This window comes from Cricetulus griseus, chromosome 2 (assembly GCF_003668045.3).
Source record: "Cricetulus griseus strain 17A/GY chromosome 2, alternate assembly CriGri-PICRH-1.0, whole genome shotgun sequence".
Lineage (NCBI taxonomy): Eukaryota > Metazoa > Chordata > Mammalia > Rodentia > Cricetidae > Cricetulus > Cricetulus griseus.
Genome location: NC_048595.1, coordinates 178,745,850 through 178,761,687, shown reverse-complemented (window position 1 = coordinate 178,761,687; position 15,838 = coordinate 178,745,850). Strand labels below are relative to the sequence as shown.

Below are 15,838 nucleotides of genomic sequence, written 5' to 3'. Positions count from 1 at the left end.
TCATGCTCTATCCAAAATACCCATGAAAATGGGAACAGTCTAGACAGCCATCAACTGAGGAAAGGATAATGACAGTGTGGCACCACTGTAGAATGGAATATTTCTCATCAGTTAAGCAAAATGAAACTACAAATATGGGAAAATGGATGGAGCTGGAAACATGATTCTGATGCAGGTAACACAGACTCCAAAAGAAGAACATCACTTTGTTCCTCTCATTGTAGATTTTAGAGGTCACTATTCAAATATCTGTGTTCCATTTGGATTACCCACAGAGGTTTAAAATTACCATGTGGCCAAGATAGGAGAAATAGTACACAGTGGTAGAAAGGGTTAAAGAATATTATGACTGATGAAAGGTTAAAATGGAGAGTGAGGGGATAGAGGATAAGGAAGAGGAAGAAAAATGGGAGGAGTAAAGAACACTGAAGGATTTTCAGCAAGTCATGTGGAAATCTACCACTGAGACATTTCTTAAAATAAGCTATGTGATATATAGAAGGAGGTGAGATGGAGTTGCCCTCTACTAGGAAAACAATATCCCTCCTAGACAGCAAAGGGTGACAAATTAAAAGCCCAGTCCCAGGAATTTGCTTGATTTTTTGAGGTGTTATCCAGTGAGGTCCCTAAACATTACAAGTCATTGTCAGTGCTCTTGTCTACTGTCCAGAACATGATGGTGATAATCTATTAGTGAAGACACCATATATTTGAGTTAGAGAACCTGGAGAGATCTAGCTGATGCTGGTCAGAAGCTTCATCCCTACTGGCTAGCTTTTATAGTGCTGGAAAGTTCTATCCACAATACCGGGGTGGGGAGTGATCATTAATCATAATGAGCTGTGAACTCTGTGAGCTATAATAATGACTGACCAGACAAGATAAACTTACCAGAGTAATGGTGGCAAAAAACGTCTTGGGAGTAAACAATTGCATGCTGGTCAGATTTAATAGTCACTGCACAGGATGAAACCTGTGCAAGAACCTAAGGCTAGACAGATCATAGTCCTGGGTGAGAATTATTATTATCCTGCTAAATGGACATAATATTTAGCCATTTCCTAATGAGCTATAATTATACCCATAAAATAAAGCATCTCTCAACCCCTATCATGGAAGCTGGTGTTTGCAGTAGATGATCATCAGTCCAGAGACACACAACTGGCAAACAAGCAGATACTAGGACATGGAGGAGTATCTAGGTCTAAATTGAATATATTACTTCTACCTCCAAAGGCACAAGAATGGTTGTGGAAGAGGGGCTGAACAGACTGTCGCAGCCAGAGTTGGTGGAGGATGGCAGGGAAACGGTGTCTTCTGGACACAAAAGGGCAGTTCCACACAGAACACACCATGGTTGTGACAGCATGTGTAAGACCTGTCAAACCCAAGCTCAACTGAAAACCAGCATAGACAGAGGAGTTGAGAATGACAAGAATTAATGAACATGAGTTTACAACCATGAGAAAATTAGGTTGTGTTCAGAGAGAAGTAAAATGAGTTGTGTCTTGGATGAGACTAAATTTGGCATCTGCACTGTACCCCAGACAATGTGTTGTGTGGTTGTTTAGCCAGCATTTGTGAAGTTGCTGATCAGAAAAATTATCATTCACGAATTATATTCCTGCCTATCTAGTAAGCTGCTCCTCTGTGTTCCCCCTCAGTTTCCAAACTCCACATTCCACATACTTGATGATTTCAGGACTGTCCAGCATTTGCTGAAAAGAAATGAGATACTAGAATGAGAAGTAACTGATAGTTTCATTTTCTCTTTCTTTTTCTTGGAAATGCAAGAGATTCTGAAAAACAACAAGATTCATAAGCATTAATGATTGGCCAACACACACATAGAAGTAAGGGGCAGCAGTCAAAGAGTGTATAAATTCTGCCCAACTGCCTTGAACCTGCTGCTTTTCCACGAAGAAGCAGAAGTGGGTTGCAAGTGAAGAGACTGAAGCACACAAGAGCATAGTTCCTGCAGCTAAACTTCAGTGAACACATACACCAAACACAGGATAATCTGGTAAGGAGCAGGAGCATTAAGATCTAAATTCTAACCCTCACAAACTGTTTTCTCATGAAAGGTGAGAGGTAGCAAGACATTTAAGAACATGCCCTGAGAGTGGGGATACTAAGATTGGAAGCTCTGGAGCTTTGGTGGGAGGCAGGCTTGTAGATGGTCTTAGCCAATTATCCAAGATGAGGTAGACCTAAAGTCAAATGATGCTGATATTGGTTTTGGCAAAACACATCTAGTTGTTTTGTCTTGTCTCTCCCTAAAATGATTGTGAATAGATGACTCAAGTAATGGAGTATCTCTGCAATGTGTGTGAGGTTTGTTGTATATTATCTCAAATTGCTACTTAGTTCAGAGTCACTTGCTCAATTACTTACATCCTGAGGCCTCTGGCCTGTGGAAAGAAGTCTCTCTGCATGCTGCTTCTGCTGTCTCAGGCTGTGGGAACCTGTGTCTGAAGAATGTTCTTCACTGTGGTTTTCTTTACTGTAAAGTAGGAGCTAAGGATCTTCTCTTCATCTGTGAGGAGCATAAGCTGTGTCAGGATGTGGTGACAGTTGTCATTCACGCAGGTTTCCTTTTGTAACACTTGCTGTGTCACAGCCTTTTCCTTCCCTGTGTTCATATTCAGTGGAAAGACCTTGCAGATGACTGTCTCACTGGAGTCTGCATCACAAATCCAGGACCTAGAACTGAAAGAAGAATAGGAAAACTAAAAAGATAAGAACAACATTTGTGCTTTCAGGGAAATAGTGTCTGTGTTCTGTGTGTGACTGTCCCCTTCAACAGGAAATCTGGCTAGAGTTTATTCAACCAGGTTTAGCTTCTCTAGCTTCCCTTTTAGGACATCTTCTTTACCCACCCCTTTCTGTCCTGTGTCTGCAGTCAGTTTGAACAAAGTTCTGCGGTTCTGCTTTCCTGCACAGCTGTCCCCATCTGTCCTGTAGATTGGACAGGTGTTCCCTGTGCAGGGACTCTATATGTTCTTGTGCTAATTCACAGTAGGATTCTAAGGACATTCCTCTGTTGTATTAGTAAGCTTTTGTGCTCTCCCCAGACTCTTGGTACTCACTGTTTTATGAATGTAGTAAGACTTCAGTTTCCCACTGAGCAGTTAGAACTATACAATAGGCACAAATGTTCACAATAAAATCCAAGTGCTTTCCTCATAGCCCTCATTCATTGCCTAATGATATATCTCTGTGTTAGTGGTGAAGAAGGGTGTGAGACAAATGCACTTTCTGTTACCTGAGGTTCATTATACTGTGGAAGGATGACAAAAAACGAACCTAGAAAAGTACACATTGTGTTGCAGCAAGTGCTGTGGAGAAACTGAAACATAACAAAAGGATGGTGAATGATGGAGGCAGGTACATATTTACACCCCAATGTGAATATAAATCATAAAGCCAGCCTAATTTAAGCAGAGCCTAGAGAGGGTTGATTAATAGCCATATGGCTACTGGGTAGAGCACAAAGTTATGGAAGTCGTCACTAAGTACAATGTCCTGAGATGAGAAGACAGCCTGAGATATCAGGGAGGCGAGAATTCAGACACCATCAGCTTCAAACATGTAATAATCAAGTTCAAAGGTTTATTGTCTGTAGTATGTATACTGTATACCTAATGAATGTTCCCTGAATGAAACCAGAATCCTTGTGGTTCCTCTCAGGATTGACTTGACATGATATGACTTCAGTGTCATAACTGTGGTTATTTGATCATCCATACTGCTTTAAGAACAGACACAAAAACTATAGTACTGCCCATGGCATAATCAAAGCTGGAATTGAGGAGCTCTGTGAACTGATTTGATATGGGTAAAACAGAAAGAGGAGGCTCCTGGGTGACGGTGGGGATTTCCTGTCTCCCTAATTGTGCTGCCTAGTGAGGACTTGGAGGCAGGTTTGTGGAGAACAAAGGGCAGAACTATGAGATCTGAGCTAAGTAGCCAACAATTAAACTCAGGTCCTAAACCTGTCAAGTGTACTTACCAGCTGAGTAATCTTACTGAACTAAATCATTTTTTTTTTTTTTGACACAGGGTCTCAAGTAGTCCAGGCTAGCCTCTAACTCACTGTGTACCAAGGATGACCTAGAAGTACTGATCCTCTTAGCTCTACTTTCCCACTACCAAAATTAAAGGGATCCATAGGTGTCTGCATTTGATGAGATGTTGGGGATTGAACCCAAGGCCTTATTCATGTTAGGAAAGCTCTCTACCAACTGACCAATGTCTCCAGTGCACAGTTAGATTGCTTTCATAAAATAAAATATTTAAAAGAAAATAATGAGTCTAAATAATTACTTGAGAACACTGAAATGTTGTATTGAAGAAATGGATTTGAACATGGACATTAAGGGTAAAGAACTTTTATATTATTGCATGGTCATGGAGATGAGCTGCACCTCATGAAAAGGACATAAGGAAAGTAAATCTAGGGCTTGGTCCTGGTTAAGCCCTGCTTCTAGAGTCACAAAGCTGGTTGGCAGGGGGTCCCCAGCCGCCCAGCTGCAAGGAGGCCCGCTCAGGGGAAGGCTGCTTTCTGGGAGATGTGGGTATGTGCTTTGCACCGCAGAGGCCAAGGGTACCACACAGGGGCTGGAGCAAGGACCAGGAGATCAGTTCTTGGGGACAGAGTAAGCTCATGGATGTTCTTTATCTCGGAGATGGGCAGCTCCCTCCGCTCCGAGTTGGAGGGGTGGGATGTGGTGACTCGAGCAGGGTCAGGTGATCCTGAGCATCTCAGATCGGCGTTTAATGTCTGTCACCTTGTTCCAGGCCGGTGCACCATGGGGCTGGTCATCCCTGTGTTGCACCAGGTGTGAGATTCAGAATCCCCACTTCATCCGAGCACTGCACACTTTGGGGATCACACGGGGTCGTTGCCCAGTTCAGTGGAGAGCCTAGGAAATGTGTGTGCACTGGGCACATTGGTTTATCGCTTCAGAAGGAGCTAACTGCGGGTGCTGCACCACCTTCTGGGTGCTTGATGTAGTATATTACGAGGAGGGTCACAGTGTATCGCGTGCAGGGTCCCACCATTCTACCCATACTCCAGCTGCCTCCAAGGAATATGCTCCAGAATGAGAACAAGGCCCAACAGTGTGGCATGCCTGGCGCTCTCCACCTTTAGGACAGTCTTAGAGTGGAATGGATTTAAAGGCGCAGGAACATTCTTAGGAGAAGTAGATTTTTCTTGCTTACAAAATAATACTATAAACGAAAATTGAAAGCTTGGAAAGTAAACAAAACAAAACAAAAACAAAGCTAACCAAACCAAACTGCCCACCCTGCCCCAGCATTTTTACACTAGTAAAAACAGTAATGTAAAGAAAATAAAAAGTCTTAAGAGTTAATTTAGCTGGGAAGGAAATTGCAGTCATAGCAAGGCAGATAAAATATTTTAATTGATTTTTGCAAGACAAACACCTTCAGAATGATCAAAAACCATTTGATGAGCATCTGTTTTTCTTGGCATCCTAGGCTGCTCTAAGACTTTGACCCTGGTAGCGTACTCAGTATTTGATTCAAGTGAGTATTCAATGGATGGCTAACAACAGAAAGCCTGTTAAGCATACATTTTATTTTGTTCAGGTAGAGGATAGTATGGCATCAGAGTCAGACATAGTGGCAATCGCTTGGAATTCTAGCCCTTGGAAAGCAGAGGAAGTTAGGGGCTTGAGTTCCAGGCCAACCTAGGCTGCATGGCAAGACCTTGTCTCTAAATAAATAAATATTTTAATAACATCACTCCCAAGTATATTTTCTGCATAGCCTGTAGAGAAGAAAAATCACACTCTCAATTAGTGGGTGCATACATGTTGGGATTCTTGATTTTTTTTTCCTTTGAGACAGGGCTTCATTGTGTGGGCCTAGCTATACTGGAACTCACTCTGTAGACCAGGCTGGTCTGGAACTCCGAGACCCACCTGCCTCTGCTTCCCTAGTGCTGGGGTTAAAGGCATGCAGCACCACTGCCCAGCATGCACCACTACTGCCCTGAATATTTTTGACATTGTCATTTAAAAATTTAAATATGCTTCTCCAAAAATATGTCTTGTGTATATTTGTATTTCTGGCCTAAATGAATAAACTGAATATATTAGATACAAAAAAAGTAAGTAAGTAAATCTAGGCAAATACAGAATTATTTCAACAAAACTTACTGAAATATTTTGAAAACAAAAATAAAACATACTAGATTTATGTGATCATGAGAGATTTGGCATTGATTAAACACTGATGTCAAGTATCATTCGTTATTATATAATTTTCAATGTGTAAAACTAGGCATATGTTGACTAAGTTTCCATCCATTTGAAGGCACACACTTAAGGAAGTATGCACAGATGGAGAAGACACTTGATTTCATATGTAATACTCTAAGAAGGTTAGATGCAACATAGTTGCTCATGTTTTTATAGTTGCTGATACTGGCTAAAAGACTCATACAGATTTTTTTATATTATTTCCCTTGCTTTACTTTCATTTTCCGTAATGAAAGGTTTATTTGAGAGCTATTAGAAATTTGCTCTAGTTTGCTTTCTATTGCTTTTATAAACACCATGACCAAAAGCATTTTGAAGAGAAAACAGTTTTGTGGGTTTACATAATCTGATCACAGTCCATCACTGGGGGAATCAGGGCAGAAACTCTGAAGGAATAGAGGCAGGAACAATGGGAGAATGCTGTTTACTGTGTTGCTCCACATAGTTCAATGTTGTGGAAGAATGTTTTGTAAAATATGAAGATGTGTCATTGCAAGGCACCTTGTGATGGGTTTAATAAAAAGTTAAATGGCCATTATGCATGCAGGAGAGATAGGCAGGACAGCCAGACAAAGAACTCTGGGAGGAAGAAAAGCAGAGACACCTGCAGTCAAAGGAAGTATCGGTTCAGTACAGAGTAAAGGTAATTGAGCAATGTAAAAGAATGTAAATAGAAAATCTGGGTTAACTTAATTTATAAGAGCTAGTTATAAACAAGCCTAAGCGATTGGTTGAGCTTTTATAATTAATAATAAGTCTTCATGTCATAATTGTGGAGCTGACAGTCCCAATGAAAAAAGTTTAACTAAAGTTCAATACTACTTTCTTAAATTACCCAGGACCACCTGCCCAGGGGCATGCCACTCACAATGGACTGGGACCTCCCACATCAATCATCAATATAGAAAATGCCCCATAGGCATTTCCTCAGTCCAATCTGGTGAAGGCAGTTCCTCAGATGGGGATTTTTCTCCATAAGGACTATAGTTTATATCTTGTTAACAAAAAAAAGCATACATACATGGTAACTAGTCAACATCAGAACATAACTGAGGCTGCAACATAGAGAACGCAATGTTAAGCACAAAGGCATCTTCAATCTCTTGCAACCCTCTCTCCCTTCCTTCTTTCAGGGCACTCTTCCAACACAGCCATGGGTCAGGCCTTCTCTGATACAGCTAAGAAAGAAGACAGTGGAGATTTGGAGTCCAGCTTCACTGATTATTTTAAGAAGATTAAGACAGAAAACAAAATCATTCCTCGGGAAACCATCCGTTCAATTGAGTTACACCTGACAAAAGGAGACATTCGGGCGGCAAAGTCTGCAATCACTGATGCATTAAAAAATATTGATGACATCCCAATAAACATTGCTGTGACAGGAGAGTCTGGAGCAGGGAAGTCCAGCTTCATCAATGCCCTGAGAGGGGTTGGGCATGAAGATAAAGGTGCAGCTAAAGTTGGAGTAGTAGAGACAACTATGAAGAGAACTCCATACAAACACCCCAAAATTAAAACTTTGACTTTGTGGGACCTGCCTGGCATTGGAACTATGAAGTTTCCACCAAAAGATTATCTGGAGAAAGTGAAATTCCAAGAGTATGACTTCTTCGTTCTTCTTTCTGCCACACGTTTTACAAAACTTGAACTAGACCTTGCCAAAGCAATCAGATTTATGAAAAAGAATTACTACTTGGTGAGAACCAAGATAGATGTTGATTTAGAAAATGAAAAAAAAGACAAGCCACACACATTTGACAGAAAGGAGATCCTGCAGAAGATGGAAAACTACTATATAAATACCTTAAAGACAAATGGCATGGATGCACCACAGATTTTTTTCATTTCTAATAATAATTTATCTGTCTGTGATTTTCCACGCCTGATGAAGACCCTGGTAAAGGATCTTCCTAATCAAAAGCGCCACAGTTTTGTGCTTTCCTTGTCTAATATTACAGAGGCAGCCATTGACAGAAAGCACAAGTCTATGCAGCAGTATATCTGGATGGAGGCCTTCAAGTCTGGACTTCTGGCTACTCTTCCTGCAGTGGGCATTCTCAGGGATGATGTGGAGAAGCTGAAGGTGAAGCTAAACCACTATCGAGTCCTCTTTGGAGTGGATGATGAATCCCTGGAAGTCATGGCTAAGAATTCCAAAGTACCTGTTGAACAAGTGAAAAAAATCATTAAATCTCCTTATTTGTTGGAAACTAAGAAAATGGAAACTTTAGATGGAAAGCTTTTGAAATTTGCCTCAGTTAATGGTGGGCTCCTTGCTACAGGTCTTTACTTTCGGAAAACCTTTTACCTTCAGCTTCTTTTCCTTGACACAGTGGCTGAAGATGCCAAGGTTCTCCTCAGAGAGGCATATTCAAAACCTAGTTCAAACTCAACTCACCCACAGCTACTGACCATGGATAAGTGTTACTCTTATCTCATGTCCTTGACAGGATTTGTTGTCATTTGTTTTGTTTTGTTTTATCTTGGCCTTTGGTAATGGAATAAGGTGTAATCTTCAAATAATTTTTAATATTCAGATTATTTCAATTTTACTATAAAAAACACAGATTTGTAAATTTTTAAACAAATAGTTAACTCAACAATAGCCTTTTTATTCAGTTATTTGTGAGGCTAGAGCTCCAACTCAGGCTTTGTACGTGCTAGGCAAGCATTTTGTCACTAAACTACACATCTCATCTTGTGATAGCTTTAAGTTTTAAAGAAGACAATAAATCAATAATTTTACTATTGTGGAATTCTGAATTCATATTATTTAATTGTCATATCTGTCCTAACAAAAAATTATAAAATGTGGATTACATATATTCATAATTCGGACAGATAATATAAATGAAATAGGTTCTTCAATGTTCAACATAATCATATGTAGCAAAGCAATAGTCAGATATTTTTAAGTCCTTAATAGTAATCAGAACTAATGTGACTCCCTTAAGGACATTTGAATTTTTTTTCTTTTTTTAATGCATTTATCTTATTTAACTTACAGGTGCATGTGGAGCCCAGAGGACAACTTGTCTAGTTCCACCATGAGGGTTCAGGGCATCTAACTCAGCAACTCAGACTTGTGGCCAGGACCTGCAGAGGCATCTCATACTCAAGCCAGGATGAGCCTAGACAAGGCACTTTGCACAGAGTAAATGCTTTGGCTCCTCAGAGGATGCTGAGCTGACTGTGGAGTGCACAGGACCAGCAGGACTAGGTAGTCTTTTCTCTCAAGTGCATAAAAGGAAGGAGGGACACAGAGCACCCCTCACTGAGAGGCAGACATTAGTTAGGTCTGCAGCCCCTTAGAAGTTTTAATTTGTATATCTCTGGTGGCCAACGATGTTGCACATTTTTTCAAATGCTAACTAGACATTTTTTTTCCTTTTTGAGAATTCTCCATTCAGTTCCACAGCCCATTTTTATTAGTTTGTTTGTTATCCTAGGATTTACTTTTTAAAAATACTTTATACATTCTAGCTAGTCCTCTATCAGATTTATAACTGGCATAGGTTTCTCCCATTCTGTGGGGGTGTTTCTTCTTTGCTTGACAATAGTCTATTTATACAAAATGTTTTTATTACACAAGGTCCCATTTATTGATTATTGCCATTTGCTGAGAATCAGAATTTGATCCAGACAGTCCTTGCCTATTCCCCTGTCATTAAGTGGACTCCCTGCTTTTCCTTATAAATTTGCAGTGTCCAGTCTTATGTTGAGGTCCATGGTCTACTTGGAGTAGAATTTTTTAGTAGATTTCTGTTCAGAGTGAGAGACAAGAATTTAATTTTATTGTCTTCCATGTATGTCTGGTTTCCCAGCACTGTGTGTTGAAGTTCTTTTCTCCAATTGATTTTTCTTTTGTGTCTTTGTGGAAAATCAGATGATTGTAGTTGTATGTCCTTGTACCTGGGTCCTCTGCTCTATAGCATAGATCTGTGAGTCTGCTTTTGTGTCAGTGCCATGCTGTTTTTATTACTATGTCTCTGTAGTGTAACTTGAAAACAGGCTTATCAATACCTCCAACAATATGCTTTTTATACAGGATTGCTTTGGCTGTCAAGGCTTCCCTGTGCTTCCATAGGAGTTGTAAGATGTTTTTCTGTCTCTGTGAAGAAAGACATTAGAATTTTCATTGGGATTCCATTGACTCTGTAGATTGCTTCCAATAAAAGTGCCATTTTCACAATATTGCTTCTTCTAATCCATGATCATGGAGAAATTGTTCCATCTCTCAGGGTCTTCTTTAATACCTTTCTCAGATGTTTTACTTTCATTGTAAGGTATTTCATGTCCTCAGTTAGCTTTATTCCATAGAATTTCTTTTCCTTCATTTCTTCTTTTTTTAAAGCAATTATGATGGGATTATTTCCCCCAATTTATTTTTCTATTTGTTTGCAGTTGATATAGAGAAAGGCTAGTGGGGTTTGTGTGTGTGTGTGTGTGTGTGTGTGTGTGTGTGTGTGTGTGTGTGTGTGTATCACCCTTGTATCATGCCACTTTGCTGTTTGCTGTAAATTTCACTCAAGGTGAAAACTTTGATGGAACCAAACTTTAGTTTTTATTGGAACCTTATGAGAAGAGGGTAGACAGTGCTTGGTCCTCCCAAAAAGAGAAAATTGTTGTAACAAGGCCATACACAAAAAGGTACAAATAAATGCATAAAAACCATATTAAAGCTGTAAAGGAAAGCCCCAATTCAAGAAGCAAACATATCAAAATTAACATCAAATTTCTCATTAGCAACCATAAATAACAGAAAATGTGGTATCATATATTTCAACCCCTAAATGTAAATAATTGCCAGTTAATATTACTATGTCCACAAAGTTATATTTTAAATTTGGCAGAAAATTAAGAGCATTTTAAGACAAGCACAAATTCCAACAGTTATTGTCAATGGCATGAGATCATTGTGCTCACAGATATGCACTAGAAAAACCAGGAATGTTATACACAGATGATTGTCTGTTAAGTGAAGATCTATATCTATTTTTCACTGGCAAGATGGTCTAGAAATTGGCACTCTCAGGGTTCACTGAGAAACTGTCTCTAAAATGATGGAGGAGTCATTGATCAAGGAAGACAATCAACTTAGACCAATAGACTCAACACAGGGAGACACTTGTACACACAAACACACACACACACACACACACACACACACACACACACACACACACACACACAGTGCATAAAGCACTTGTCATGCCATGCAGATAGAAGGAGCAGAGCTCAATTTCCAGAACTCATAAAAATGTTGAGTGCAGAAGGCAGAGGGAGGGGAAACATGAAGAAAGCTAGCCAGCTAGGCTGCAGAGATCTAGAAGCTCTAGATTCACCTCAGAGAGTCTAACTTGATGAAAAAAATAGAAATTCAGGAGGAAGTCTAACATAAACCTGATAGACCACACACATGAGAACATACATACCATACAGAGAGACACATTTAAAATATAAAATAAGACTCAAGAAAGAAATAAAAAACACAATTCTTGGAAAATATAGAAACTTCAAAGTTTCATGATGCTCTCCTCAAAGTTAGTAAGCAATAAGGATTTTGGGTGGAAGGCAGTTCAGAGTAGCTGAGGTTCCTGCTAAGCATAAGGGGGTTCTATGGATGAGCTATGGTGAATCATTGCCTTGCTGGGGTGGGCTTTTCAGTGATACAGCTGCCTCTGAGTTGTTGATGTTCCTATAAGTATCCCTCACCCTAATAAACTCACCTATTCACGAAACTAGACTAGGAAGACACTGTTTCTTGGTCAGTTACAGATGCGAGTAAAAAGTCAATTGCTTGTGTCTCCTCAGGAAAAAATAGTACAACACAATTTCTGTCTAGAACAGGGACCAGAGGAGTCAAAGATTAATTGAGGAGGACTGCTTGTCTTGTCTGTACACCGGGTGCTGATTATGGAAGTGAGGCTGTCCATGCAATCAGCCCCCTCAATCCCATACCCACTCATATCTGAGCAGAAGCTAGGCACAAGAGGGTAGGTATTGGTAGGCCTTTGGACACAAGGAATGCTATCTTTTGTCTGTAGTGGGTACATATGCACCTCAGCTAGAGAAGCGTGCCTGGATGGTAGGTGCAGACAGGAATTCCCATGAATAATACATGCAGGTGAAGGTCCTAGGTTTCCCAGTGATTTGTCAGAAGAGGAGTGTATGTAAAACCCAAGGCAAGTGCAGTCCCAGGTTGCTAAGCTATCCTCGTGTTCGTGCCTGCCTTAAGGGGATGCCAGAGGGTAATAATAAAGTTCTAATAAAACCATAATGAACTCACTGACTCATCAACCTGAACATGGATGGAATCACTAATTTATCATTGGAGCCCTCTCTGGGGCAAATAGACATTTCTTCATATCTTCCTAGGAAAAGTCATACAATAGGAGAGATGATTTAGCTTTGATCACTATACTGACATTGGTGTCACAGGACCTAAGAAGCAATTTGTGCATTGTTTTAGCTTGTTTCTCTGTTGACTAAAACTAACCAATTGCAACTTGAGAACAGAGAGGATTTAATTGGCTGGCAGGTTACAGTCCATCATCAAGGGAAGCAAGGGCAGGAAGTAAAGAAGAAACTACAAAGAAGCACTGCTTACTGACTTGCTCTCCACAGCTTGATCTCCCTGATTTCTTACCCAGGATTACATTCCTAGGGCTTGCACTCATCACAGTGAGCTGGGTCCTCCTACATCAATTAATAAATCAAGAAAATGCCCCCCACAGGCATACAAAACTGCAGATCTAATGCAAGCAGTTCCAAATTTAGAGTTCCTCTTCCAAGTGAGGCAATGTTGTTCATGCCTTTAATCACAGGACTCTGGTGATTTCTTTCTTTTTTTTTTTTTTTTTTTTTTTTTTGGTTTTTCCAGACAGGGTTTCTCTGTGGCTTTGGAGGCTGTTCTGGAACTAGCTCTTGTAGACCAGGCTGGTCGCGAACTCACAGAGATCCCCCTGCCTCTGCCTCCTGAGTGTTGGGATTAAAGGCGTGCGCCACCACCGCCTGGCAGATTTCTTATCCCCAGATATAATTACAGTCATGTCAAAGTCTTCCTGGCCAAAGCAACCATCATATTTCCTAGGATATTCCAGTTCCCCATATACTTACTACATTCTGTTCTTCCCATTTTCAGTAATTCTTCTAGTAATGAAAGTCCCAATACAATTGGGAAGAAAACAGTAACCAGGCATGGTTTGCTCTCATTTGGGATGGTTGGTTGGTTGGTTGGTTGGTTGGTTGGTTTGCTTGGTTTTGCTTATAATAAAGAATGTGGACAGCACATTTCAGATAAAAAAGGGGAAAGATTCTTCTGAAAATTTTTGATGAGTGTGCTGATTATGGACGTTATGTGCAATGTATTAAGCTTTTGAAGACTCAGTGTAAGTCAGGGCTATTTACAAAGGTTCAAGATATATGTAGAACACAAGAAATTATAGCATCACTCAAGCTAGGACAGATGTGTTCAGAGCTGCAGTAAAGTGAGTGTCCTGAGCTCAGAGTCTGTGACACACAAGACTTGAGGCTCATATTTATTTTTGAGGCTCAGGAGAGTACTGATCTCTCTCTCTCTCTCTCTCTCTCTCTCTCTCTCTCTCTCTCTCTCTCTCACACACACACACACAATCTATGACTTTAAAAAGTGACTCAATAGCTCATTTCCAGGAAAAGGGATGTGACAGTATCTTTGTCCCTGGGGAACACAGCACAGCACTGGCATGGCTCTAACAGAATAGGGGTGCTCCAGGTTCACACACGGTAGAACAGGACTCTATTACAACATGGGTCCTACTTGCAAACAAGATAGCATTTCAGACCCATGGCGATGAGGCATGAAGTAGTGACTCTGGACACTGGAATATAGGGACTTGGAACTCACTAGTCTCTATAAATCCAAGTGTAAGGTAGAGGAAAATAAGCTGGCAATGGCATAGTTGGACCTTGGGTCTTGATTTCATGGGGCAGTGGTCAAGGTTTAGATAACCAAATTTCTGTAGAAGAGGAAGGCAAGTGTTCTTCCCATGGGGACTGATCTTTGAAAAAAGCCAGGGGTCACTCGGGTAATAAGGTTGATGGATTTTTCTCCCTCATTAGCCTGCATAGCACACTCCAATAATGTGAGTGCTAGCCAGAAACAGGAAGCTTTCTGGTCAGTACCCACAATAGACACTGAGGAAATCCAGAGAATCAGTGGGTCATACTTTGAAAATCTTTACTGCACAAAATTGAAAATTTTAAAAGAAATGTACAATTTTCGGGATAGGTACCACATACCAAAATTAAATCAAGAACAGGTAAACAATTTAAATAGACCTATAATTCCTAAGGAAATAGAAGCAGTCATCATTTAAATAGACCTATAATTCCCAAGGAAATAGAAGCAGTTGGTTGTTTCCCAACCAACAAAAGCCCATAAACAAATGATTTCAGTGCAGAATTCTACCAGAATTTCAAAGAGAAAATAGCAATACTTCTCAAATTGTTTCACACACTTGAAACAGAAAGGACATCACCAAACTATTCACAAGGCTCCAATTAACCTTTTACCCAAACCACGCAAAGACACAACTAAGAAAGAGAATTGCAGAACAATCTCCTTTATGAACATTGATACAAAAATATTCAAAAATACTGGCAAGACAAATCCACGAACACATCAAAAAATCATCCATCATGATCAAGTAGGCATCATGCCAGAGATGCAGGAATAGTTCAACATATGAAAATCTGTCACTGTAATACACCATATAAATCAACTAAAAGAAAAACCACATGAACATATCACTAGTTGCTGAAAAAGCCTTTGACAAATTCAACACCCCTTCTAAATAAAGGTCTTGGAAAGATCAGGGATACAAGGAACATACGTAAACATAATAACGGCAATATACAGCAAGCCAACAGCCAACTTCAAACAAAATAGAAATTCAAAGTTATAACACTAAGATTAGGAAAAAGACAAGGTTGTCCACTCTCTCCATATCTATTCAATATAGTACTTGAAGTTCTAGCTAAAGCAGTAAGACAACAAAAGGAGATCAAGGGGACACAAACTGGAAAGGAAGAAGTCAAATTTTCACTATTTGCAGAAGATATGGTATTATACGTAAGTAACTCCAAAATTTCTACCAGGGAACTCCTACAGCTGATAAACACCTTCAGTAATGACTCAGGATACAAGATTAACTCAAAAACAATCTGTAGCAGGGAAATAGATGGAACGAGAAAAAAACATCCTGAGTGAGGTAACCCAGACCCAAAAAGACAAACACAGTATTACTCATTCATAAGTGGACATTTGACCTGAAGCAAAGAATAATCAGGCTACAATTCACAACCCCAGAGAAGCTAAGTAAAAAGGGGAATCCTAAATGGGACTCACATGGAGGACCCAAAGAAAGGAAGATAGTTAATATCTCCTGGGTAAATTGGGAGTACAGTAGAAGGGACAGGAGGTAGGATGGGAACTTGAGGGACCAAGAAGGCAGAGTTGAGGGAAGGATGGAGGGGGAGAGTAATGAAAGATAGAGGGGGTCATT

At 40.0% G+C, this 15,838-nt stretch overlaps 1 protein-coding gene across 1 annotated transcript; it reads left to right on the top strand.

Moving 5' to 3' along the window:
* Window positions 1-1,842: 1,842 nt before the first annotated feature.
* LOC100762078 (interferon-inducible GTPase 1) lies at window positions 1,843-10,484 on the top strand. Its single transcript, XM_027400955.2, has 2 exons — window positions 1,843-2,023; window positions 7,424-10,484. The coding sequence occupies exon 2, from the start codon at window positions 7,444-7,446 to the stop codon at window positions 8,785-8,787; it is 1,344 nt and encodes a 447-aa protein (XP_027256756.1). The 5' UTR covers window positions 1,843-2,023; window positions 7,424-7,443; the 3' UTR covers window positions 8,788-10,484.
* Window positions 10,485-15,838: the final 5,354 nt, after the last annotated feature.